The sequence below is a fragment of the Heloderma suspectum genome, chromosome 1, assembly GCF_057233095.1.
Source record: "Heloderma suspectum isolate Gila_16-S chromosome 1, 16-S_ref, whole genome shotgun sequence".
In the NCBI taxonomy this organism is placed as follows: domain Eukaryota; kingdom Metazoa; phylum Chordata; class Lepidosauria; order Squamata; family Helodermatidae; genus Heloderma; species Heloderma suspectum.
In genome coordinates, this window is record NC_139458.1 from 396,899,336 (window position 1) to 396,925,506 (window position 26,171).

The window sequence follows — 26,171 nt, forward strand, 5'->3', positions numbered from 1 at the left end:
ACAACTGAAAGGCTACGGAAACTGAGCCTAATGTGCAATTGCTCTTTGGTATTGCCACTCATCATCACTATCATCAGTTAGCAGCGGACAGAACAGCATACCAGTCCACATTAAGGAAACCACTGTGACCCTTCCAGAACTACTAAACTATATGGTATAAAAACATCCTCATACTTCAAATAAAAATGTATCAAAAATAAAAGGCAGCATAGCACTCGAGCCACTAGCAGAACCTTTCTCTTCTCCTAAAGGATGTATTATGTATATTTAGAGTAGACCCACTGACATGAATGGGATTTAAATTAGTCACGGATCTACTCTATGTAGGATTAACATTGGATACAATCCAGTAATCAGGTAAAAAGGATTACATTCCATTTATACAAAAGTGATTAGTACTCCCTAATGAATTTCTAAGGCTACACATGTATATGGGAGAAAGTCCCAGATTCTGCAGTTAGCAACCCAGTCACAAGCCACTGTATGAGGACTTAAATATATAAATAAACAATGTCTAGCCTCTGACAAACTAATTCTATAATGTAAAAACAAACTTTAAGCAGTTCCCAAAATTGGCACATGGATGGTGGTGTGTGGATGGAACAGCTGCATAAATTATCACTAGTGAAGTCACAGGCACTATCCAATAGGTGCTTATGACACTCAAACAGCCATACACAACACAGCACTAACAATGGTCTAGCTGCAGAAAGTCGGAGTTTTCCAGCAATGAAACATTGCTGTTTGGGGGCACGTTCACACAAGCAGATCTTATTTCCATATACTTTGGTATAATACTCTGTGGGAAAATGTTTAATGTGAATTACCCCTGTTTACATGGTGAAGCCACAGTCATTCCAATGATTCTGGAAGCTTGTAAAAGGAAAGCCACAGATGTGGAAACAACTACAGAGCTCACTGCACAAACAGGAGGCTCACATTAATGCTTTTCCACCAAAACACTCACCTACTGGATGCAGGAATACATGGGGCAAAGTGCATGGGGCACATTTGTGTGAATCGGCCTAGATACGAGGTGAGCATTTGGAAAATTAATTATCCATGCCACTTATCATAGGTGGCTGAACAAAGCTTCCACTGATTAAATTCCCTCTTCTAAACGAACTATTAAAATCAGCGAGTGCCTGTCTGTTCTTTTTATTTTACTTTTTTGCATCTAGTCCCCTTATAGCCCATACACAATGGTAGGACTTAATCTTAATCTGAAATACGGCTCAGCCCTAAAACCAGTCAGTGGAGCAGCTAGGGTGGGACCCTGGGGCTGAAGTCTAAGGCCCCACAGCACAAAGGGCCCCCAAATGACCACCTAGAGAGAGTGGCAGGTGATCAGGGTAGCAGAAGCAAACTCTGGTTTATTCTTGCAGTCATCATCGTGCTATGATTTAAGTGAGTTTAAAATGCAAAGCTGCACATGATCAGAGTACTGGTGTTTTTTAATCGGCATAGGCAAACACCATTATATTAACCTATCAGGAATATTAATTATAAAGCACAGAATGGCAGGTGTGTGTGTGTGTGTAATGTTAGCTGTGTGTTACACAACTGAAAGCAGACAGCCAGTGTAGTGTAGTGGTTAGAGTGTTGGAATAGGACTGGGGGGATCTGGGTTCAAGTCCCCACTTGGCAAGGAAGTTCACTGGGTGACTTTGGGCCAGTCACTGACTCTCAGCCCAACCTACCTCACGGAGTTGTTGTGAGGGTAAAATCGACAGGAGAATAGCCACGGAAGCCACCTTGGGTTCCTTGCAAGAGGAATAAAGGCACAGGAAATGAACTAGCAAAGGGCTGGATGTGCCTGATCTCAGAAGCTAAGCAGAGTCAGCCCAGGTTGGTACTTGGATGGGAAACTGCCTGGGAATCAGGCTTCCAGCACTGAGCAGGGGGTTGGACTCGATGGTCTTGTAGGCCCCTTCCAACCCTACTATTCTATGATCTCCACCAGGAACAGGTCTGTCTTTACATTAATGGGTCTTAGGGCACAATCCTATGCATGCATAAATACATGCAAATACTGTGCATAAATACACGCAAGTCCCCCTCCCCCATAAAATCATTATGTCCAGTGTCTAAAATGACCTAGCTACACCACTGAACAAAGTTTTAAAGTGGGTATAAACAGATTAAACTGGTTTGACAGTTTTAAAAAGGGCACAACTGGCTAGTTCAGCCTTCCCCTATCTGATGTCCTCCCAATGTGTTTGACTACAACCCCCACAATCCTCGGGGTTGTAGTTAAACACAGCGACGCACAATTACTTGTATTTTGTTCCAGCAAGACCACCAAGGCACCTGGGATTAGGGCATCTAGAAATATGAAGGCCTCTGGAATTATGAGGCAGGCTGAGAACGTCTTCTTTTTTCTGTAGAGATCAACTCTCTGCAACAAGAACAATCCCCCTCGGGAAGACTCTGACTGAACAACAACAACTGGTTCTGGGAAATGTCACTACTAGCAGCGGCGGAGGCTGGTGGCCCTGATTTCAGTGGGGCTGCACATCCCTTTGGGGTTTCAGTCATAGAATCATAGGACAGTAGGGTTGGAAGGGGCCTACAAGGCCATCAAGTCCAACCCCCTGCTTAGTGCAGGAATCCAGGTCAGAGCATCCCTGACAGGTGGCTGTCCAGCCTCGTCTTGAATGCCTCCAGCGTGGGAGAGCCCGCCACCTCCCTAGTCAGAACCAGCCAGAACTCTGAAGGAGCTACCCAAGGTGCTGAACCCTACCCCCCCCCCCAATAGGTTCAGCGCCTTAGATAGCGCCTTCAGAGTTGAGGCTGGTTCCTAGTGAAACTCAGAATGGATGCACAGCTCCACCGAAATCGGAGCCACCAGCCTCCGCTGACTAGCAGCCCCTTCTCGCTTGGACAAGCTGGCCCACGTTTCCGCGGCGTGGCCCAGGCAGGCGGTTCTGGGCTTGGACGCATCCACCTGAGCCGTGGAGGAAGAGGACAGACGCCGTGTGTTTCCCTGCCGGGGCCGCCGCCGCCACGCGCCTCTGCAGCGCCGCTGGACCCGCCGCCGCCGCCGCCGCCATGCCCGCCGCTTCCTCTGGCGAGAAGGAAGAAAGAGGCGGCCGCAGCTCACGGCGCAGCCGCGTCCGTGGGAGCGCAGGCGCGCTTGCACGCGTTTGATGTTCGTCTGGGTGGGGAGCCCTGCAGTGTAGAATGCGGAGTGAGTAGCCCACGCGAAGCTCGGTGGGTCTCGATGCGCGTTCCTCGGCGTGGGGTCGCAGAATCAGGCGGAGACCAAGGAAATCACGAGGGGAGAGTGCTTCAATTCTAGGCAGGAAGATGCCCCAGATCAGCCTTCCCCAACCGGGCGCGCTCCGGAGGCGTTGGACTGCAACTCCCATCATCCCCAGCCAGTGTGATGGTAGCTGGGGATGATGGGAGTCGTAGTCCAACGCCTCTGGACTGGAAGGCACCCGGTTGCGGGAGGCTGCCTCAGGCTAGATCTACCCTAGTGCTTTTTTTTTTTTTTTAACTGATATTGAAGTGGACTGGTAACTGTTGGGGCACGTTGGGCATTCCGTAGACCGCTCTCCTGGCGTAACTTCCCGGTTTTTATTCTGTATTATCTAAAATGGTGCAACAGATGTCATTGTGTGTGCTATGAGGCATAAATGTGCAAGAGGGCTATAGCGTCAACATGATGGGATTGTATGGATATGACACGAGGTGTAGATCTGGCCACCCTTAATGCTGTTTCCCCTAATCTCTGGGGGTTCTCTTTGGAAAGAAATGTGCTCTGCGTTTGCTCAGGAGCATTTTGGGGTATTGTTAATGCAGGTCTTCCAGGCTTGAGCCCGGATATCAGAAACAGTTGCCAGTGGATGATCCTTAAACACAAATTAACAACAAGCCTGGCTGAAAAAAAAAAAAGTAATAAAGGCTGTGATCCTGTGCACATTTTCTTGGAACTAAGCCCTGTTGAACTCAATGGGAGTTACTTCTGAGTTAAGAAGCATGCTATAAACTTGGAAATATGTCCTGCTGAACTCAGTGGGAGTTACTTTTGAGTAAAGAGGCATGAAATTGGGCTATAAATTTTGAAGTAAGTCCTGTTGAACTCAGTGTGAGTTACTTCTGAGTAAAGGGGCATGAAATTGCCCAAGTGGCCATGGCTGCTCAGAGTGCCTTTTACCACCTTCAGCTGGTTCGCCAACTACGTGCAACCCTCCGTGCTTCCTGAAAACAGCACTGTTCCAGAAGGCATTCCTTAATTGACCAGTCACAGTTTCTATTGGCATTGTGTGTGTTTTTAAAGTATAATTTTAATGTGGTGTTTTAATATTTTTATTCTTTTACTGTTTTATGTGTTCTCTTTTACTCTTTTGTGTTCACTGTGCTGAAATCTGTTCTGGATGTGGAGGGGTATATAAATATTGTAAATAAATAAATAGGGCTATAAGCCTTGCAAAGTGAGAAACGAGAAGCAGGTAGCTGGAAAACGAATGCTGGAGATAGGTAGGGATGTACGAAAGTAACTTACCTTTTCGAAGGGTGACATTCGCGGTGGGGGAGAGGTGCTCTGTACCTTCCCCTGAAATCCTACCCCGGCCGGCTCCACTCTGCGGTGACTCCGCAGAGCCGCTGGCCAGGTGCATCTGCATGGCAGATCTGCAGACGCAGATGGCGGCCGGCGTAGCAGCCGCCATTTGCGTCCCTTCGCTGAGTCGTGATAGGCTATGTAAATACTTACGTAGCCTATCACAGCAAAAGCGGGGACGCAAATGGTGGACGCTACGCCATTTGCATCTCCGCTTTTGCTGTGATAGGCTATGTAAATATTTACGTAGCCTATCATGGCTAAAAAAGGGATTTAAAAAGGGAAAAAGGGATCCTTTTTTTTTTTTTGCCATGATAGGCTACGTAAATATTTACATAGCCTATCACCGCCTCTGCAGGGATGCAAATGGCGTCCCTGCGTTAGCCATGATTAGGGATGTCAGAGAATTCCGCCACGGATCTCGGTGAGGCTGAATGCCAGTGCATTCGGCCCCCCGAACTCCGTGGCAGAATGGCCTGCCCCCCTGCCCCCCCGCGGATCCCCCCCCGGGACGAGACTTACCTGGGGCGGATGTTCCGGGTGGAGGCGGTGGCGGGTCTTCCAACTGGCTGCCGCCGCCACCATTTGCAGTCTTGTCGTTTTTGGTTTTTGTTTTCTTTACAAGACGTTAAAGATTTACGTAGACTATGACGGCGAAAATAAAGGGGAACACAAATAGCGTAGCGGGCGCTATTTGCGTCCCTTTTTGATTCGCCATTTTACGTAAGCTAAAACAGCGAATCAAAAAGGGACGCAAATAGCGCCCGCTACGCTATTTGCATTCCCCTTTATTTTTGCCGTCATAGTCTATGTAAGTATTTATGTAGACTAAGACGGCCAAAAATAAGGAACGCAAATGGTGGCGGCCGTAGCCGCCGCCATTTGCGTACGCGTTTTTTGTTGTTGTTGTTGTTTACCCAGAGCCCTCCACGGCCAGAAATCCGGCAGTGGACGGCTCTGGCCTGGGCCTGGCTGGCTGCTCCGTGGAGCTGCCGCGGAGCACAGCTGGCCATGGAGGATTCCGGGGGAGAGGAACGGATCGCCTCCCCCCCCGTCGAGGATTCCAGGGGGAGGGACGGAGCGCCTCCCCCCATCAACATAATCCGCGGAAAGGTAAGTGACTTTCGTACATCCCTAGCCATGATAGGCTATGTAAGTATTTACGTATCCTATCACGGCTAAAATGGTGAAGCGAATGGAGAGCTTCTGCAGAGCAGTGCAAATGGCAGCAGGTGAGTGCTCCGTTTCGCGCGCCTTTCATGGGGTGGGGGGGCAGGGGGCTTCATTCCGCCATGGGTTTCGGGGGGCCGAATGCACTGGCATTCGGCCTCACTGAGATCCGTGGCGGAATTCTCCGCCATTCCTAGAGATAGGCAACACAGAAAGGGGAGTGTTGGAAGGGATATTGGGAATGCCAGCAAGAGACCAGCTCCTAGTGCTTGAAGAGCTGCTTCTGGGAGTCCATGCCCTCTGTCCCTGGAAAACGTTAATTCTTCTTTGAGGCAGATCGTGCTCATTGATTTACCTAGACTGGAAGGAATGACATTCTGTACATCAGGGTGGGCATCTAGTGGCCTTCCAGATGCTGGACTACACACCCATCATCCCTGACCTTTGGCCATGCTGGCTGGACTGCTGGAATCCTCTGAGACATTAACAGTCCTTCCCATTTTTGTGTCATCTGCAAATTTGGTAGGGATTTCTTAACCCCTTTCATCTAAGTAATTGTTAATATTGGTATACAGAAGGATAGAGATAGTAAAGAGCACTCAGTCCAGGGCAGAGCTCTGTGGCACCCAAGTTGATGAATAATTCCATCATTACTTAGTCACTTTCCCCCAAATTTCTCCTAATTTAATCCCCTTGACCAAATCTTCCCAATGGGTTAGGATCAAGTCAAGGATAAGAACATAAGAAGATCCCTGCTGGATCAGACCAAGGGTCCATCTAGTCCAGCAATCTGTTTACACAGTGGCCAACCAGCTGTCGACCAGGAAGCCACAAGCAGGACACAACTGCAAAAGCACCCCAACAGCTGGTATACATGAGCTTACTGCCTGTGGTACTGGAGGTAGCACATAGCCATCAGGACTAGTAGCCACTGATAGCTTTCTCCTCCATTAAAAGGAGGTTATTTATCTAACCCCCTTTTAAAGCCACCCAAATTGGTGGCCATTACTACCTCTTGTGGAAGTGAATTCCATAGTTTAACTATGTGCTGTGTGAAGAAGTACTTCCTTTTATCTGTCCTGAATCTCCCACCAATCAGCTTCATGGAATGACCCTGGGTTCTAGTATTTTGAGAGAAGGAGAAGAATGTCTTCCTATCCACATTCTCCACACCTTACATAATTTTGTACATCGATCTCTATCATGTCTCCCCTTACCCTCCTTATTTCCAAGCTAAACAATCCCAGCTGTTGTAACCTTCCCTCATAAGGGAGTTTCTCCAGCCCCTTGATCATTTTAGTTGCCCTTTCTGCCTTTTTCCAGCTCTACAATATCCCCCCCCCTTTTTTTTTTAGGTGCAGTGACCATAACTGTACACAGTATTCTAAGTGTGGTTGCATCATAGATTTGTATAAGGGCAGTATGATATTGGCCGTTTTATTCTCAGTTCCTTTCCTAATTTTACCTGACATGGAGTTTGCCTTTTTTACTGATCCCTTCATGAGCTAGGCATGTCAGGAATTAGTTGGAGATACTGTAGGGGGGAAGACTGTTTTTTTTTCTTGTGGGGTGGGGGTGGGATTTGCGCAAATGTTTGCTTGCGCTAATGTGCACTTCCACTAATGTGCATTAGCACTATTGCGCACGTGCATACATGGTATGAAACCCTCATACATCCCTAAAACAAATCTGATTCCGTTGGTGAGCAGAGAATGGAACGAAAGATACATGACAATCTGTGAAAGACTGATGGAACAGATTTAACAAAATCTGTACGTCCCTACTCTGACTGCAAAGTTAATTTTTATTTCTCCATTTATTTTTCTACAGATGCTCTCCATAGGGATCATACCTGTTAAGTCCTCAAAAATGTAATGAAGCCATAAAGCCCTTGAGGGGGAAAAATATTACTACTTTTTTTAAAAGGACTATTGTAGCCAAAACAGCTAAAATGGTGCACTGACAATATAAAGAGTAGATTGCATTCTTATTTCTGCTTGAGCCTCTCTTTTATATGAAGTGCCACTTGGATGTGAGATTATATATAACCAAAGAATCAGTACAAAAATGCTGGTTCTTTAAAAATAGAAAAAAGGACAGGATTTTGAAATGCATTGTTGTTCAGTTGTTAAGTCGTGTCCGACTCTTCATGATCCCATGGACCATAGCATGCCAGGCCTTCCTGTCCTCCACTCTCTCCCCGAGTGTGCTCAAGTTCATATCCATTGCATCGGTGATGCTATCTAGCCATCTCATCCTCTGCTGTCCCCTTCTCCTTTTGCCTTCAGTCTTTCCCAGCATCAGGGTCTTTTCCAGTGAGTTTTCTCTTCTCATTAGGTGGCCAAAATATTTGAACTTCAGTCCAATGCTGTAAAGAACAATATTGTTTAGGAACCTGGAATGTCAGATCAATGAATCAAGGTAAGCTGGAGGTGGTCAAACATGAGATGGCAAGATTGAACATCGACATCTTGGGGATCAGCGAACTAAAATGGACAGGCATGGGCGAATTTAATTCAGGTGACCATCATATCTACTACTGTGGGCAAGAATCCCTTAGAAGAAATGGAGTAGCACTCATAGTCAACAAAAGGGTGGGAAAAGCAGTACTGGGGTACAATCTTAAAAACGATAGAATGATCAGTACGAATCCAAGGCAAACCATTCAACATCACAGTAATTCAGGTCTATGCCCCAACCACTGATGCTGAAGAAGCTGAGGTTGATCGGTTCTATGAAGACCTACAACACCTTCTAGAACTAACACCCAAAAAAGATGTCCTCTTCATCATAGGGGATTGGAATGCTAAAGTAGGAAGTCAAGAAATCACCGGGATAACAGGCAAGCTTGGCCTTGGTGTACAAAATAAGGTAGGGCAAAGGTAATAGAGTTTTGCCAAGAGAACACGCTGATCATAGCAAACACTCTTTTCCAACAGCACAAGAGGCGACTCTACACATGGACGTCACCAGATGGTCAATATCGAAATCAGATTGATTATGTCCTTTGCAGCCAAAGATGGAGAAGCTCTATACAGTCAGTAAAAACAAGACCTGGAGCTGACTGTGGCTCAGATCATGAGCTGCTTCTTGCAAAATTTCGTCTTAAATTGAAGAACGTAGGGAAAACCTCTAAACCATTCAGGTATGACCTAAATCATATCTCTTATGAATATACAGTGGAGGTGAGGAACAGATTTCAGGGATTAGACCTGATAGACAGAGTGCCTGAGGAACTATGGACGGAGGTCCGTAACATTGTTCAGGAGGCAGCAACAAAATCCGTCCCAAAGAAAAAGAAATGCAAGAAAGCCAAGTGGCTGTCTGATGAGGCTTTACAAGTAGCTGAAGAAAGAAGGGAAGCAAAAAGCAAGGGTGAAAGGGGAAGATATATCCAACTGAATGCAGAGTTCCAGAGAATAGCAAGGAGAGCCTTCTTAAATGAACAATGCAAAGAAATCGAGGAAAACAACAGAATGGGAAAGACTAGAGATCTCTTCAAGAAAATTGGAGACCTCAAGGGAACATTTTGTGCAAAGACGGGCATGATAAAGGACAAAGAAGGCAGGGACCTAACAGAAGCAGATGAGATTAAGAAGAGGTGGAAAGAATACACAGAAGAACTATACAGGAAAGATCTGAATGTCCCTGATAGCCATGATAGTGCGCTCACTGAACTTGAGCCAGACATCCTCGAGAGTGAAGTCAAGTAGGCCTTAGGAAGCATTAGTAACAACAAAGCTAGTGGAGATGACAGTCTTCCAGCTGAGCTATTTAAAATCCTAAAAGATGATGCTGTTAAAGTGCTGCATTCAATATGCCAACAAATCTGGAACACTCAACAGTGGCCACAAGACTGGAAAAGGTCAGTTTACATTCCAATTCCAAAAGAAGGGCAACGTCAAAGAGTGTTCAAACTACTGCACAATTGCGCTCATATCACATGCCAGCAAGGTGATGCACAAAATCCTACAAGCTAGGCTTCAGCAGTATGTGAACCGAGAACTACTGGAAATACAAGCTGGGTTTCGAAGAGGCAGAGGATCTAGAGATCAAATCGCCAACGTTTGCTGGATCATGGAGAAAGCAAGAGAATTCCAGAAAAACGTCTATTTCTGCTTCATTGACTACGCTAAAGCCTTTGATTGTGGGGATCACAACAAACTGTGGCAAATTCTTAAAGTGATGGGAGTACCAGACGACCTTACCTGTCTCCTGAGAAACCTGTATGAGGGTCAAGAAGCAACAGTAAGAACCAGACATGGAACAACTGAGTGGTTCAAAATTGGGAAAGGAGTACGACAAGGCTGCATATTGTCACCCTGCTTATTTAACTTATATGCAGAGTACATCATGAGAAACGCCGGGTTGGATGAATCACAGGTCGCAAATAGCGTTGCCCTTATTTTCGCCGTAGTCTACGTAAATGTTTTTGTAGTTTACAAACATTTACAACTATGTAAATGTTTACGTAGACTACATGTGCCCAAATAAGGAGTGCAAATGCATACGCGCTTTTTTTTTCTTTCTCCAAAGTCAGCCGTGATAGGCTACATAAACATTTACGTAGCCTATCACGGTGTTTTTTGAAAATCTAGCCGTGATAGGCTACGTAAATCTTTACGTAGCCTATCACGTTTGTTGTTCTTGTTGTTGTTTTACACTTGGAAATGGCGGCGGCAGCTGGTCGGAAGACTGGCCGCCGCCGAACCGCCGCCGGGAGCTGCCGCCGCCAGGGACATTCGACCAAGGTAAGTCCCATCCCGGGGAGGGGCGGGGGGGCGGACCATTTCTCCACCAATTTCGGGGGGCCGAATGCGTTGGCATTCGGCCTCCCAGAGATTTGTGGAGAAATTCTCCGACATCCCCACCTGGATTCCTGCATTGAGCAGGGGGTTGGACTCAATGGTCTTATAGGCTCCTTCTAACCCTACTATTCTATGATTCTATGATCTCCACCAGGAACAGGTCTGTCTTTACGTTAATGGGTCTTAGGGCACAATCCTATGCATGTTTAGACAGAAAGAAGTCCTAAAGAAGTCCTAGCATGCATCAGCCAGCCATGCTGACTGAGGCATGGGACTTTTTTCTGTCTAAACATGCACCTTTAATTGCCCTTTCAAGAGCAGGACACTCCAAAATAGTTTGCATTGCAAGAACAGTATCTTGTGGTTGGGGAAATTCATCCCCCCTGTGCCCCACCCCCAGCTGCTGTAAGGACAGCAGCTATGGCCAGAGGGAACAGGGACTTCTGAGGGGTGTATGGGGCTGGCACATGACATTAGCATTCTGGCTAATCAAAAAATGCTACTGCTGCATCCCTCTGAGCCCTGGCTCCACTACACCAATGCGCATAAGAACATAATAACAGCTGTGCTGGATCAGCATTCTGTTGCCACAGTGGACACCCAGATGCAATAATAGACAACTCTCACACAAACTCAAAAAGCTCTCACTCCCCTGGCCGACGCATGGGCCAAACTGCTTCCCTTCAGCTCTGTACTCCCAGTTCCAGGTAGGAGTGCATGAAAGCCACTTACCTGGTCTCGCAGCTTTTCGCGGTGGGGGGGAGGCGCTTCGCTGCTCTCCCCCCGAAGTTCAGGCTGGGGGGGGAGGCTTCCCACCTCGCCCGGCCGAAATTCAGGCCAGGGGGGAGGCTTCCCGCCTCGCCCGGCCAAAATTCAGGCCGGGGAGGAGGTGCCTCGCCTCGCCCGGCCGCGAAATAAAAAGTTAGAAAAAAAACAAAACGCCCCCGTGATAGGCTACGTGACGGTTAACTTAGCCTATCACGGCTAATTCTGCAAAGTCAGCCATGATAGGCTACATAAATCGTCACGTAGCCTATCACGGGTGACTTAAAAAAAAAAAAAAGCGTACGCAAATGGCGGCCCCCATAGGGACCATATTTGGTCGCTGTAGTCTACGTAAATCTTTACGTAGACTACGGCGACCAATAATGAACGTGAATGGCGGCTCCCTATGGGGGCCGCCATTATCCGTACGCGCTTTTTTTTTTTTTAAGTCACCCGTGATGGGCTACGTGACGATTTACATAGCCTATCATGGCTGACTTTGCAAATCTAGCCGTGATAGGCTACATTAACCATCATGTAGCCTATCACGGGGGCGTTTTTTGTTTTACTTTTATTGGAATGGCGGCGGCAGCCGGTCGAAAGACCGGCGGCGGCAGCCGGTCGAAAGACCGGCTGCCGCCCCCGCCCCTGACGACCCGACGAACCGCCGCTGGGACCCGCCGCCGGGAGGGACATTCAGGTAGGGATGGCGGAGAATTTCTCCCCGAAACTTCGGGGGGCTGAGCGCCAACGTGTTCGGCCCCCCGAACACATTTCGGGGAGAAATGCTCCACACCCCCCCGCCCCCCGCACACACCCCCGGGACGGGACTTACCTTTGCCGAATGTCCCTCCCGGCGGCGAGTCCGGCCGGCGGTTCGGCAGGTGTTCGTGCGGGGTGGGAGCGGCAGCCGGTCTTCTGACCGGCTGCCACCGCCGCCATTCCAATAAAAGAAAAAAAAAAATATGCCCCCGTGATAGGCTACGTGACGATTAACGTAGCCTATCACGGCTAGATCTGCAAAGTCAGCCGTGATAGGCTACGTAAATCGTCACGTAGCCTATCACGGGAGACTTAAAAAAAAAAAAAGCGCGTACAGATAATGGCGGCCCCCATAGGGAGCCGCCATTCGTGTTCCTTATTTGGTCGTTGTAGTCTACGTAAAGATTTACGTAGACTACAGCGACCAAATAAGAAACGCGAATGGCGGCTCCCTATGGGGGCCGCCATTAGCGTACGTGCTTTTTTTTTTTTAAGTCAGCCGTGATAGGCTACGTGACGATTAACGTAGCCTATCACGGCTGACTTTGCAGATCTAGCCGTGATAGGCTACGTTAATCGTCACGTAGCCTATCACGAGGGCTTTTTTTTTTTTTTTAACTTTGGAGTTTGCGGCCGGGCAAGGCGGGAAGCCTCCCCCCCGGCCTGAACTTCGCGGGGGGAGCAGCGAAGCGCCTCCCCCCCACCGCGAACAAGCTTCGACGACAGGTAAGTGACTTTCGTCCACCCCTACATTCGGGAAAGGTAAGTCCCGTCCCGGGGGGGTGCGGAGAATTTCTCCCCGAAACTTCTTCGTGGGTCCGAACACGTTGGCGCTCAGCCCCCCGAAGTTTTGGGGAGAAATTCTCCGCCATCCCTAGTCCCAGGGCAACCGCCAGATGGAGCCCAAAGTTCTTCCAGACAGGGGAAAGCCAGCTCCCTGCAAGGGCTCATTCATTCTCTGGTGGATGGGTGGGGCCAGGTTGGTCTTCTTGCCAGATTGTTCTTCCTGGGAGGCAGGGGGTGCATCCTCCCGGGGGCCCTTATACTCTGGCCCCATCCATCAAACAGAGGTCTGCTTCCCTTCACCTCTCCAGGCCCACAGCAACTCTGGGACTGCACTTCATGGGGCAGTTTTTGAACAGTCATGCAACAGTGAAAATAGTCTTACTGTGAATAATGGGCTACAAGGAGGGAGAGGGAGAAGCACCCCCCCCACACACACACACATGCACACAACTAGGGATGTCAGAGAATTCTGTGACAGATCTCGGTGAGGCCGAATGCCAGTGTATTCGGCCCCCCGAAATCCATTGCGGAATGAAGCCCCCGCCCCCCCAACCCACGAAAAGCGCATGGGACGAAGTCCCCGCCGCCCCCAACCCACAAAAGGTGCACAAAATGAAGCACTTACCTGCTCCCGTCCACGCTGCTTTGCGACTGGCGGCCATCCTGCGGCCACCATTCACTTCCTCCTCTTCATAGCCATGATAGGCTACATAAATACGTAGCCTATCTTGGCTAATGCAGGGACGCCATTTGCGCTGGGTTCCCCCCCCTTTCGTGATAGGCTACGTAAGTATTTACGTAGCCTATCACGGCAGGGGGGAAAACAACCCAGCGTATGCAAATGGCGGCGGCTACCGCCATTTGCGTATGCTGGGGGTTTTCCCCTCTGCTGTGATAGGCTACGTAAATATTTACGTAGCCTATCACAGCTAAGTACAGGGACACAAATGGCAGCGGTTATGACAGCTGCCATTTGCGTCCCTGCAGGGCTGCCCAGCGGCTGGATGTCCGGCCGCAGGGCTGGAGCTGGCCAGCAGCTCCGCGGCTTGGCCGCAGAGCGAAGCCAGCCAGGCAGGATTCCGGGGGGGAGGACCGGATCGCCTCCCCCCCATCGAGGATTCCAGGGAGAGGGACGGAGCGCCTCCTCCCCACCGTGGAAACACAACGGAACGGAAGGTAAGTGTTCCGTCCATCCCTACACACAACACCTCAAAATATGTGGGATTTAACAATCTTTAATCTCTAGGGATGGCGCTATGAAACCCATGTCCTGCTACTGTGCTTCCCATAGGCATCTGGTTGGCCACTGTGGAAACAGAATGCTGGACTAGACAGGGTTTGGTCAGATCCAGCGGGTCTCTTCTTATGTTTTTAAGCGCCTACTCAAATGCTTTTTACCTTCCAAAAAGAACAGGTCAAACTAAGGTTGCAGCCCTACTAGGGAGCACATCCTATTGAACCAGCCCTGGTGTCTTTGCCAGCATGGTGGGGCAAATGCTAGGGCCTGTGGACCCCAAAGGACTCACAGCACCTGGCATCAGTCTCCCCTTTTAACTGCTCTTTTAAAACCATTCTTGTAGAGCCTGGCATTGTAAAGAGAAGCACCCAGGTTACAGATGCCACCACCGGTCCCTATCCACCCCGCTGCACAGCTCTCTGCACTCTGGTAATTGTGTGTGTGTGTGTGTGTGTGTGTAGGAGGGCACCAGGGTGGTACAAGAGCAGCGGAGGGCACCTTTGCCAAGAGCCTCCTCAAACCTGGCACTGTCCCTGCAACAAACTCGTTGGGACTTATTTCTGATTACAGGTGCAATGCACAGGTCCTATGCACGTTTAGACAGAAAAAAAAGTCCTACAAGTCCCAGCATTCCCCAGCCAGCATTGCTGGCTGGGGAATGCTGGGAGTTGTAGGTCTTTTCTCTGTCTAAACATGCATAGGAGTTCAGCCTAAACATGTTTACAGTCTCACTGGATCAGGAGTGACCCTCTGATTAGGCAGAGTGAAGCAGCCACCTCAGGTGGCAACCTCAGGGGATGGAGGTGGGGGGAAGAATGGTGGTGAGGTGTTGGAGTGGAGAGCTGTGTGTGCTCTGAGCTCTGCATTAGCCTGCTGTCCTCAGATTTGGTAGAGAATGCTGACCCATCAATGGTGCAGCTAGGTGAGCCCCTAGGCTTTCAGACGCCTTTGTGTATTACTTCAGTTGTGAAGCCACCACCGGCATTTCTCTTCTCCCCCAACTGCTTTACAACTGCTTTTTCATTCTATATATATATGTAAAGTAAAAGCAGTGTGGTGTAGTGTAGTAGAGAGCGTAGTATTGTACTAATGTAAAAGCTGTGTTGTAGCAGTATGGTGTAGTGGTTAGAGTGTTGGACTGGGAGCCAGGAGATCCAGGTTCTAGTCCCCGCTCGGCCACGAAGCTCACTGGGTGACTTTGGGCCAGTCACTGACTCTCAGCCTAACCTACCTCACAGGGTTGTTGTGAGGATAAAATGAGAGAGGGAGGGGTATGTAAGCAGCCTTGCATTCCTTGCAAGAGGAAAAAGGTGGGATATAAAACTATTAACAAAAAAATTAAAATATATACGTTAGAATGTTTGCCAAATCTGGCAAAAAGAAAGAAAGAAACACTGAGCATGTGCAGTTTTGCATTTTAAGCTGATTTAAATCATAGTGTACAGGAATGCAATGGATTTTGCTTCTGTCTGCTTTCTGGGCTGCAGGGCCCCTAAGATCTTGGCCACTAAGGTCAACTCTAGCTGCTCCATTGTGCCCCATTGTGAATGCTGCCCATTGTCAGATCTCAGACTCATTGGTTTCCAGTGGATGCTGGTGGCTCCGATGTCAGTGGGGCGGTGGATCCGCTCCAGGTTTCAGTCAGAACTCCAAAGGAGGCTATCCAAGGTGTGAATCACCTTTCTATATGTGGAATGGCGAGGACCGGGGGGGGGGGGGCGGCAGGGGTCCCATCTTGCCTTTGCCTCAGGCAGCAAAATGTCTTGGTCAGGCCCTGTGTTTTTCACATCCCATGACGCCTGATCCTTTCCATATTGCTTCCTCCTTTTTTCTGCCTTGATTCCCTAGTTTTGCTCACACCTTCCTTGGCAACTAACTGAACCTCCTCCAGGAGGCCCAGTGCTCACTTTGGGAATCACTGCAATTTGTAGCAGGCATTTTAATTTCCTACATATGTGGATCGGTTCAGGAAGCAGAAGCACGTGTGAAGTAACAACGGTTGAGCATGCACCCCCCCTCCCATTTTCATGCTGCTGGGGTCTCATGTTTATGGCTTCCACATTTTGGCATTTATTTGTCCAAAGTGGGGGTGGGGATGTATTTTCCTCCGCAGTTTATGTGCTGCCATAATAGCAGCTTCCCCACGCCCCCCCCTTCGCCCTTCATTTTTCATCACTTATTAGCTCAGCTCCCCAGCTGTATAGCACCACTCCCCAGTGTGAACTACAGAGGCATAATTCTGACAGGTTTACTTTGGCCCAAATTTACGGCATTTTGTATGGGTGAATGAGTATCTTGTTCACATTTCCATTGCAATATACTTAGTTTGTGTGACAGCGTCTGTCCGCACAGTGCCGGAAACACTGCAAATGTGGCATTTTTGGAAGGTAAAAATGATGTGTGGGGCAGCTTGTGTATAACAGGAACAAAAAGATTGTTAAAAGGGGGGGGAATAAAACATGTTAGCTGAAGCATCGTATTCCTCGCCAACACCAGGCGTGACGTTCCTTCCACAAAGAAATACTTAACAGGAACTTTTCAATGGTGAGTTATATTTATTTAATCACTTTTATATCCCTCTGTTGGGAAACATCAGGGTTATCCCATTTTATACTTAACAACAGCCCTGTGAGGTAGATTAGGTTGTTGTTGTTGTTATATTTATATCCCACCTTTTTTCCAATACTGGGATTCAAGGCGGCTTTACAACAATAAAAACTTGTACAGTTAAAACATATAAATAGAAAAAGACAAAAGTTAAAAAATATAATTAAATCATCAATAATATTAAAATTGTAAATTCCAAGCAAAAATGGGTATGATCGAAAACAAAAATGGCAAGGACCTAACAGAAGCAGAAGAGATCAAGAAAAGGTGGCAAGAATATACGGAAGATCTGTATAGGAAGGATAATAATATCGGGGATAGATTTGACGGTGTGGTCAGTGGGCTAGAGTCAGACATCCTGAAGACTGATGTTGAATGGGCCTTAAGAAGCATCGCTAACAACAAGGCAGCAGGAGATGACGAGATCCCAGCTGAACTGTTTAAAATCTTGCACGATGATGCTGTCAAGGTGATGCATGCCATATGCCAGCAAATTTGGAAAACACAAGAATGGCCACCAGATTGGAAAAAATCCACTTATATCCCCATACAAAAAAGGGAAACCCTAAAGAATGTTCAAACTATCAAATAGTGGCACTTATTATTTCACATACCAGTACTAGGGATGTACGAATCTCATTTACCTTTGCTCTGTCCGTCCCCACGGAATCCTCGACGGGGGGGGGAGGCGATCCGGTCCTCCCCCCCAGAATCCTCGATGGCCAGGCCGCGGAGCAACCAGCCAGGGCCATCTGCAGCTGGATTTCCGGCTGCGGACGGCCTGGTGTGGACGCAAATGGCGTCAATCAAGCTGGTTGCCATAATCTTGGGTTTTTTGAGGTTTAACTGCAACCCAGCATTTGCACTTTCTTCTTTCACCTTCGTCATGAGGTTCCTCACCTCCTCCTCGCTTTCAGCCATCAAAGTGGTATCATCTGCATATCAGAGATTGTTAATGTTTCTTCCAGTGATTTTAACTCCAGCCTTGGCTTCATCAAGGCCGCCATTTGCATCCAGCCAGACAGCCGTGATAGGCTACGTAAGAATTTATGTAGCCTATCACGGCTAACCTCAAAAAAACCCCACAAAAATGCAGCATACGCAAACAGCGGCAGCTACGGCAGCCGCCATTTGCGTTCCCTATTTTTTGCCGATTTATCTTACGTAACTATTTACGTAAGATAAAATGGCAAAAGAAGGGGGAACGCAAATTGCGTCCACTATGCTATTTGCGTTCCCATTTTTTTCGCCGTTTTATCTTACATAAATATTTACATAAGATAAATCGGCGAACGCAAAAAATAGCGAAAAATAGGAAACGCAAATGGCAGCCAACGTAGCCGCCGCCATTTGCGTAAGCTGCGTTTTTTTTTTGTTTTGAGGTTAGCCGTGATAGGCTACGTAAATTCTTACGTAGCCTATCACGGTCCAAGGATGGCAATGGTGGCGGCAGCAGCCCTGCTGCGGCTGGTCAGGAGTAGGGATGCCAGAGAATTCTGCCATGGATCTCGGTGAGGCTGAATGCCAGTGCATTCGGCCCCCCACAATCCATGGCGGAACGGCCTGCCACCCCCCCGCCTCCCGCGGATCCCCCCCCCGGGACGAGACTTACCTGGGGCGGATGTTCCGGATGGCGGCGGCTCCAGCGGTGGCTTCAGTGGTGGCGGCGGCTGAACTTCCGACCGGCTGCCGCCGCCGCCATTTGCAGTCTCGTCTTTTTTACAGCAGTGATAGGCTACACAAAGACTTACGTAGCCTATCACGGTTGGGTTAAAAAAAATGCGTACGCAAATGGCGGTGGCTACGGCCGCCGCCATTTGCATTCCTTATTTTTCGCTAATATTTATGTAGACTAAGACGAAGAGAAGAAAGGGGAACGCAAATAGCGCCCAGTACGTGCGTTCCCCTTTTTTTCTTCGTCTTAGTCTATGTAAATATTTACGTAGACTAAGATGGTGAAAAATAAGGAACGCAAATGGCGGCAGCCGTAGCCACCGCCATTTATGTACACGTTTGGTTTTTTTACCCAGAGCCCTCCGCGGCTGGAAATGCAGCTGGGAATGGCCCTGGCCTGGGCCTGGCTTGCTGCTCTGCGGAGCCACCGTGGAACACAGCCGGCCGTTGAGGATTCCAGGGGGGAGGACCAGATCACCTCCCCCCTGTCGAGGATTCTGGGGGGAGGGATGGAACGCCTCCCCCCCACCATGAACAGAATCCGCGAAAACGTAAGTGACTTTTGTACATCCCTAGACAGGAGACCAGCTGCCGCCGGAGCCGCTGCCACCGAATCCACCCTAGGTAAGTTCCGTCCCGGGGGGATTACGCAGGGGGGGGGAAGAGGCCGTTCCACCGCGGATTCTGGGGACTTAGAATGCGGCCTCGCGGATTTAAAATCTTGCCTCACTGGAATTCGTGGCAGAATTTTCCACCATCCCTAAAGGTAATGCTCAAGATCTTGCAAGGTAGACTCCAGCAATTCATGGAATGAGAATTGCCAGATGTGCAAGCTGGGTTTAGAAAAGGCAGAGGAACTAGAGACCAAATTGCCAATATCCGCTGGATAATGGAGAAAGCCAGGGAGTTTCAGAAAAACATCTATTTCTGTTTTACTGACTATTCTAAAGCCTTTGCCTGTGTGGATCATAACAAATTGTGACAAGTTCTTGGTGGGATGGGGATACCAAGTCATCTTGTTTGCCTCCTGAGGAATCTGTATAACGACTAGGGATGGCGGAGAATTTCTCCACGAATCTTCGGGAGGCCGAGTGCTGACGCATTCGGCCCCCCGAAAGTGTTGGGGAAATTCTCCGCCGGCCCCCGCCCCCCCCCCGGGATGGGACTTACCTTTGGCGAATTTCCCTCTCGGCGGCGGGTCCCGGCGGCATTTCGGCGTGGGCGGCGGCCGGTCTCCCGACCGGCTGCCGACACCGCCATTACAAAATAAAAAAGTAAAACAAAAAACCCACATCCGTGATAGGCTACGTGACGATTTACGTAGCCTATCACGGCTAGATTTCCAAAGTCAGCCGTGATAGGCTACGTAAATGGTCACGTAGCCTATCACGGGTGACTTTGGAAAAAAAAAGCGTACGCAAATGGCGGCGCCCCATGGGTGCTGCCATTTGCATTCCTTATTTTGGCACGTCTAGTCTACGCAAAGATTTACGTAGACTACGGCGAAAATAAAGGAACGCTATTTGCATTGCCCTTATTTTCGCCATAGTCTACGTAAATCTTTACATAGACTAGATGTGCCAAAATAAGGAACGCAAATGGCGGCGCCCATGGGGCACCGCCATTTGCGTACGCACTTTTTTTTCCCCAAAGTCACCCGTGATAGGCTACGTGATGATTTACGTAGCCTATCACGGCTGACTTTGGAAATCTAGCCGTGATAGGCTACGCAAATTGTTACGTGGCCTATCACGGGTGTGTGTTTTGTTTTGTTTTTTTACTTTGTTTTTCTGCGGCCGGGGAGACGGGGCACTCCTCCCTGGCCTGAATTTCACTGGCGAGGGATGGGGCGCCTCCCCCCCCGGCCTGAATTTCGGCCGGGCGAGGCGGGGCGCCTCCCCCCCTCGCCTGAACTTCGGGGGGAGAACCGAAGCGCCTCCCCCCCACCGCGAAGCAAGCTGCAGGACAAGGTAAGTCCCTTTCGTCCATCCTTAATAACGACCAAGTAGCAACGGTAAGAACAGACCACGGAACAATGGAATAGTTTAAGATCGGGAAAGGAGAAAGGCAGGGTTGTATACTCTCACCCTACCTATTCAACCTGTACGCTGAACACATCAAGCGACGTGCTGGGCTTGATGAAGCCAAGGCTGGAGTTAAAATCACTGGAAGAAACATTAACAATCTCTGATATGCAGATGATACCACTTTGATGGCTGAAAGTGAGGAGGAGGTGAGGAACCTCATGACGAAGGTGAAAGAAGAAAGTGCAAATGCTGGGTTGCAGTTAAACCTCAAAAAACCCAAGATTATGGCAACCAGCTTGATTGATAACTGGCAAATAGAGGGAGAAAACGTGGAGGCAGTGACAGACTTTATCTTTCTACGTGCAAATATTACTGTAGATGCTGACTGCAGCCAGGAAATCAGAAGGCGTTTACTTCTTGGGAGGACAGCAATGACAAATCTTGATAAAATAGTGAAGAGCAGAGACATCACACTGACAACAAAGGTCCGCATAGTTCAAGCAATGGTATTCCCCGTAGTAAACTCTGGCTGCGAGAGCTGGACCATAATGAAGGCTGAGCGAAGGAAGATAGATGCTTTTGAACTGTGGTTCTGGAGGAAAATTCTGAGAGTGCCTTGGACTGCAAGAAGATCAAACCAGTCCATACTCCAGGAAATCAAGCCAGACTGCTCACTTGAGGGAATGATATTAAAGGCAAAACTGAAGTACTTTGGCCACATAATGGGAAGACAGGATACCCTGGAGAAGATGCTGATGCTAGGGAAAGTGGAAGGCAAAAGAAAGAGGGGCCGACCAAGGGCAAGATGGATGGATGAAATTCTGGAGGTGACGGACTCGACCTTGGGGGAGCTGGGGGTGGCGACAGCTGACAGGAATCTCTGGCGTGGCTGGTCCATGCAGTCACGAAGAGTCGGAAATGACTGAACAAATAAACAACAAATAAGAATTTAAAAAGACAGCAACAATATATACAATAGTACCAATCCATCATAGTCTCACTAGGGATGTACGAAAGTCACTTATCTTTTCGCGGATTGTTTTCAGGGGGGGAGGCACTCCGTCCCTACCCCCGGAATCCTCGATGGGCGGGGAGGCAATCTGGTCCTCCCCCCGGAATCCTGCCCGGCCAGCTCTGCTCCGCAGCGGCTCCGCAGAGCAGCCGGCCAGGGCCGTCCGCAGCCGGAGTTCTGGCCGCGGACGGGCTGCTGTGGATGCAAATGGCGGCCGCCATAGCAGCCGCCATTTGCATCCAGCCAGGCTGTCGTGATAGGCTACCTAAGTATTTATGTAGCCTATCATGGCAGCCCCCCCCCAAAAAAAACAGCATATGCAACTGGCGGCTGCTATGGCGACCACCATTTGCGTTCCCTATTTTTTGCCATTTTATCTTATGTAAATATTTACGTAGGCTATTACGGCGGGAAAAAAAGTGGAACGCAAATAGTGCCCACTACGCTATTTGCGTTCCCCTTTTTTTTCGCCGTAAAAGCCTACGTAAATATTTACGTAGGATAAAATGGCGAAAAATAGGGAACGCAAATGGCGGTTGCTGTAGCCGCCGCCATTTGCATATGTGTTGTGGGGGGGGGGTTGCTTGCCATGATAGGCTACATAAATACTTCTGTAGCCTATCACGGCCTCCACAGGGACGCAAAAGGCGTCCCTGCATTAGCCATGATAGGCTACGTAAGTATTTACATATCCTATCACGGCTATGATCAGGAAGTGCCTTTTGTGGGTAAGTACTCCATTTCACGTGCCTTTCGTGGTTTGGGAGCTCCATTCCGCACACCTTTTGTGGGTTGGGGGGGCGGTGGCTTCGTTCCGCCATGAATTTTGGGGGGCCAAATGCACTGGCATTCGGCCACACTGAGATCCGTGGCGGAATTCTCTGTCAGGGTGGACACTGAGCCCATAGAATCCGAGAGTAGTTCTGATTCTGAGGAAGAGCAGTTGCTCCTGGGAGAGGAGCGCACTCCTCTTTCCCAGGGCCAACAGCTGACGGAGATTCCTCCCACCGGCATTCCTAGCTTAGATAGCAGTCCTGGGAGTGATAGAGCACGGGAAGCAGACTTGATGGACGCGCGACGCCGACGCAGAGAGCGGCGCCAAATGGAGGTTGCGGAAAGGAGGCGTAGTGCCTGGTTGGCGCACAAACAATGGCTGCGCCCAGAGGATCCAAGGGAAAAGGGGAGGGACTCTCCCTTGCCCTTAAGTTCAGGGTCTGCCAGTGATTTCCTTTCAAACGGGGACCAACTGTTCCAACTTAGGGCATAGGTACTCTGCTGCTCATATCTAGTTGCTAATAGTAGAGTTGTTAAGTTGTAAAGGAGGAATAAAGCTTTGAAAATAATCCCTTTGTCTGTGTCTGGACTTGGCTACTGGATTAGACTGAGAGAGACCTCCAAGGAGCCCTTGACATTCCCTGCCATCCCTAATTCTCACAGGTTCAGACTATCTATCCCCAAATCCTGCTGGAAAAAAAGTTTTTGCTGCCCTGCGGAAATATACCAAGGAGGAAACATACCATGCCCGCCTCCCTGGGAAGGGTTCCAGAGCAAAGATGACTTGCCCACAACTCAGGAGCAGAATAGGTGAGCTTACATGCACAGATATGTATGTTCAAAGGCCTCCACCATGCAAGTTGGACCCCTGATTCTCCTGGGTTCCCACTTGCGATTAGATTATTTCATTGCCTAGTCATTTTCCACTTTAAACCCATATACAGTTTTTGAAACGCAATAATCAAGACAGACTGATGGAAGCAAACAAACAAACCCAGTCCAGTCACTGCCATTTTAGCAATGTGGTCAATGGGCAGTAATTGCAATTTTTTTTTTTATCATTAAAAAAAAAACATGATTGTGTTATAGCACTATAATACTTTTTCTTTTAAGTAGTGTTTTAATAATACTTTATGAGATTTACTATTTTTAAAAATACCCAGAATAGCTAATTAAAAGATCAATTAAAAATTAAACCGGCAACCTGATACAATGGCAACCACCTCAAATGTTATAGTGAATGTGAACTGAGCTTAAAATGGCCACTCAGGTGAATTGGCCCTTCTCCTTCTCCACTCACACTAGTTAATGCTATGTGCACTGGTGGATATCATGTGGAAAGTCAGTTGCAATTCCATTTGTAGCTTACAGTGGAAGAGTAATTATTAGCCCTAGGAGCCATCTAGGGGAGGCTCATGGCTCGAATTTCAGTGGGACGAAGATTCCATCCTGGGTTTTAGTTACAACCCTCCAGAAGTCTAATGGAGCTATCCGAGGTGGTGGACTCATTTGGGGGATAGGGTTCAGCACCATGGATAGCTCCTTTAGACTTCTGGCTGGTTGTAACTAAAACCCAGAATGGAATCTCCACCCCACTGAAATTAAAGCCACCAGCCTCCCCTAGAGTCACCCTTTGGGAAGCAGCCTCAGTTGAGAAAATTATACCTCACACATACTATAAATAGAGCCTATGTACATGTTCTATTTATAGTGATGCTATACCAGGGAAGGGCAACTGCACTGGGGTCCAATTTGGCCCACAAAGGGTTGAGCACCCCCTGTGGGCCCCACTCCCTGCCCTCTGAGGGTGAGGGGCACAGAGGGCAATCCCTTTGTTATCTTTGATCAGAGACTGGAGACAAGCTGCAGGTTTCCCTGCATCACTTCCTGCACTGCTCGAGCCCGGATTGGGACACGAACGGCTTGGGGGAAAAAGAGTCTGACGGCCAGGGCTTGCAAGAATCGGCACCAGCACTGAATTCAGTGGGGCTTGTATCCAGGTAAGTAGTTACAGGATTATGCTTTAAGCGTTACAGCATGCACTGAAAGGCATATTTACATACAGTTTTCTATACCCTTCATAGAAATGGCTAAGGGAAATGTAACAAACCCTATTGGTATACACATGATCACTTCTGCTATTTTAACTGTATAGGTAAACCATCGCTGATACAGTCCCACAAAGCTATGGGAATGGAGTAGAACCGAGGCTTCTTTCTTTACTCGTTGTACAGCAGACCTGTTGCCCCCTGTCCTAAATAACTGTGTCTATTATAGAAGGATGGCTGTCTGTCCAGCCATTAGCACCATAGCATCAAGACCGTGAAACATGGACCCCTGGAATGTAGCATACATACCAAGGGGACACTAGGAATGTGTACCACAGGGTTATTTTGTTTTAAACATGCATTAATTAATTTTAATTAATGTAGAAGTGCCCTGCAGTAACATCTTCAGCCATTAGGGGCAGACTAACGAGCACATAGCATTGCAGTCCATACAGTTCGAAGCCAGGGAGATTAGCAGGCCAAGGGACACCATTATACGCCTGCTCCCAGCACCGCTGTTGTAGGGAAGATCACCCCTCAGGGGAATTGAGTGGACAGACCCTTCCCTCAGGGGGCTGTAGGTGTGTAGCATGATAGGGGCCATGCGTAGGAGTGCCAGTGAACATGGGCTCACTCAGACAGGATAGGCACAATGTGTCCCTCTCTGACAGCTATGTAAATTTGCTTGAGGTCTTCACTGTACCAAACTAAGAACAATTCCAACCTGTGCAAAGCTGGGTCCATTTGCTAGTTTATTAATAAAGTTCCATGCAAATGAATCCATCTTACAATTAGGTGATTTAGGCTGTGCACAGTTACTGGGGAGCAAATCCCACTGACTGAACTCAGTATTGTTTACTTCCGAGTGAAGATGCATAATAAGATGCACAGGTAGTAGGACTGTATCCTTAGAGCTGCATTCGCCAATCTGGTGCCTGCCAGATGTTTTGGACTACAATGCCCATCAGCCCCAGCCTGCATGGCCAATGGTCAGGGATGATGGGAGTTGTATTCAAAAATATCTGGAGGGCACCAGGTTAGGGAAGAATGCCTTAAGCTCAATCCAATGCATGTTTAGACAGAAAAAAGCCCTGTAACTCCAAGCAGGCTGGCTGGGGAATGCTAGGAGTTATAGGACTCTTTTTGCCTACACACATGCATAGGATTGCACCCTTTGAGTCTGCAGTGTTACAAAGGGGAAACGGGGCTCAGAGAAATCATGTTCTCCTAGGCCAATTCTGTCTCCCTCCCTGCAGTTTAATCTGAGAAGGGGCACACTCTTGGGTAAGATATGGAGCCATGAACTGTTATGCACAACTAGTTGCCCAGTTAGTTAGATTGGGGCCGCTGTGTGTGTGTGTTTGCCTATGTGTGTGTATGTGGAGCGGGGGAGCTCTCTGTATGTGATTTCCTGTGAGTTACAGTATTTTGGAATGGGAATATAAACAAAGCTCCATAACTGAGAAAATTCATAGAATACATTTTAAATGGCTTGTCTGGAGACTTCTCACATTCCATCCTTTTGTTCCAGGAACAAGCATCCGTTCTCCTATGAGTGACCACAGAAAATCTGGCTTTGACAAGGTTCTCACACTTTTATTAACATAATGGACCCAAGAAAATTCCTCAAGAAGTCTTAAAAAAAAAAAAAAATCAGATAGATTTTTTTTATTAACTCTGGTTAGCAAAAGCCTGTTGTAACGTTCATAAATCAAACTGACGTTTCTCGAAGGCCACATTTTAATCCAGTTATTTGGGAACAAGGTCCACTGACTTTTACTGGGGATCTTGAGAAATGGGCAGGGTGAGGATTATATGGCAACACATCTATTAACAAGTAATTTCCCTATATTAGAACGTTTTTCCCACTTCTGCAATAATTCTAGTGATGAGATATCCATTAAAAAGTCATTGTGTGCATGGCGCCTTCAAGG

General features: G+C 48.2%; 2 protein-coding genes across 2 annotated transcripts in view; one reads left to right on the top strand and one right to left on the bottom strand.

Annotated features, from left to right (window-relative positions):
- Positions 1–3,069, bottom strand: part of LYPLAL1 (lysophospholipase like 1) — a 35,070-nt gene extending 32,001 nt beyond the window's left edge. The window contains exon 1 of the mRNA XM_084828777.1: positions 2,948–3,069. Coding sequence (XP_084684903.1) covers positions 2,948–3,053 — 106 coding nt within the window. The 5' untranslated portion in view covers positions 3,054–3,069. The remainder of the gene's footprint in view (positions 1–2,947) is intronic.
- LOC146360066 (uncharacterized) lies at positions 3,004–26,171 on the top strand. Its single transcript, XM_084828778.1, has 4 exons — positions 3,004–3,190; positions 22,853–22,999; positions 24,039–24,189; positions 25,769–26,171. The coding sequence occupies exons 1-4, from the start codon at positions 3,184–3,186 to the stop codon at positions 25,794–25,796; spliced, it is 333 nt and encodes a 110-aa protein (XP_084684904.1). The 5' UTR covers positions 3,004–3,183; the 3' UTR covers positions 25,797–26,171.

Bases quoted from the DNA above. Each gene is read 5' to 3' on its own strand.
- LOC146360066 (XM_084828778.1), top strand. The intron at 23,000-24,038 runs GTGAGCTTACAT...ATCTTTGATCAG, and splicing joins ACAACTCAGGAGCAGAATAG to AGACTGGAGACAAGCTGCAG. The intron at 24,190-25,768 runs GTAAGTAGTTAC...CTTTTGTTCCAG, and splicing joins TCAGTGGGGCTTGTATCCAG to GAACAAGCATCCGTTCTCCT.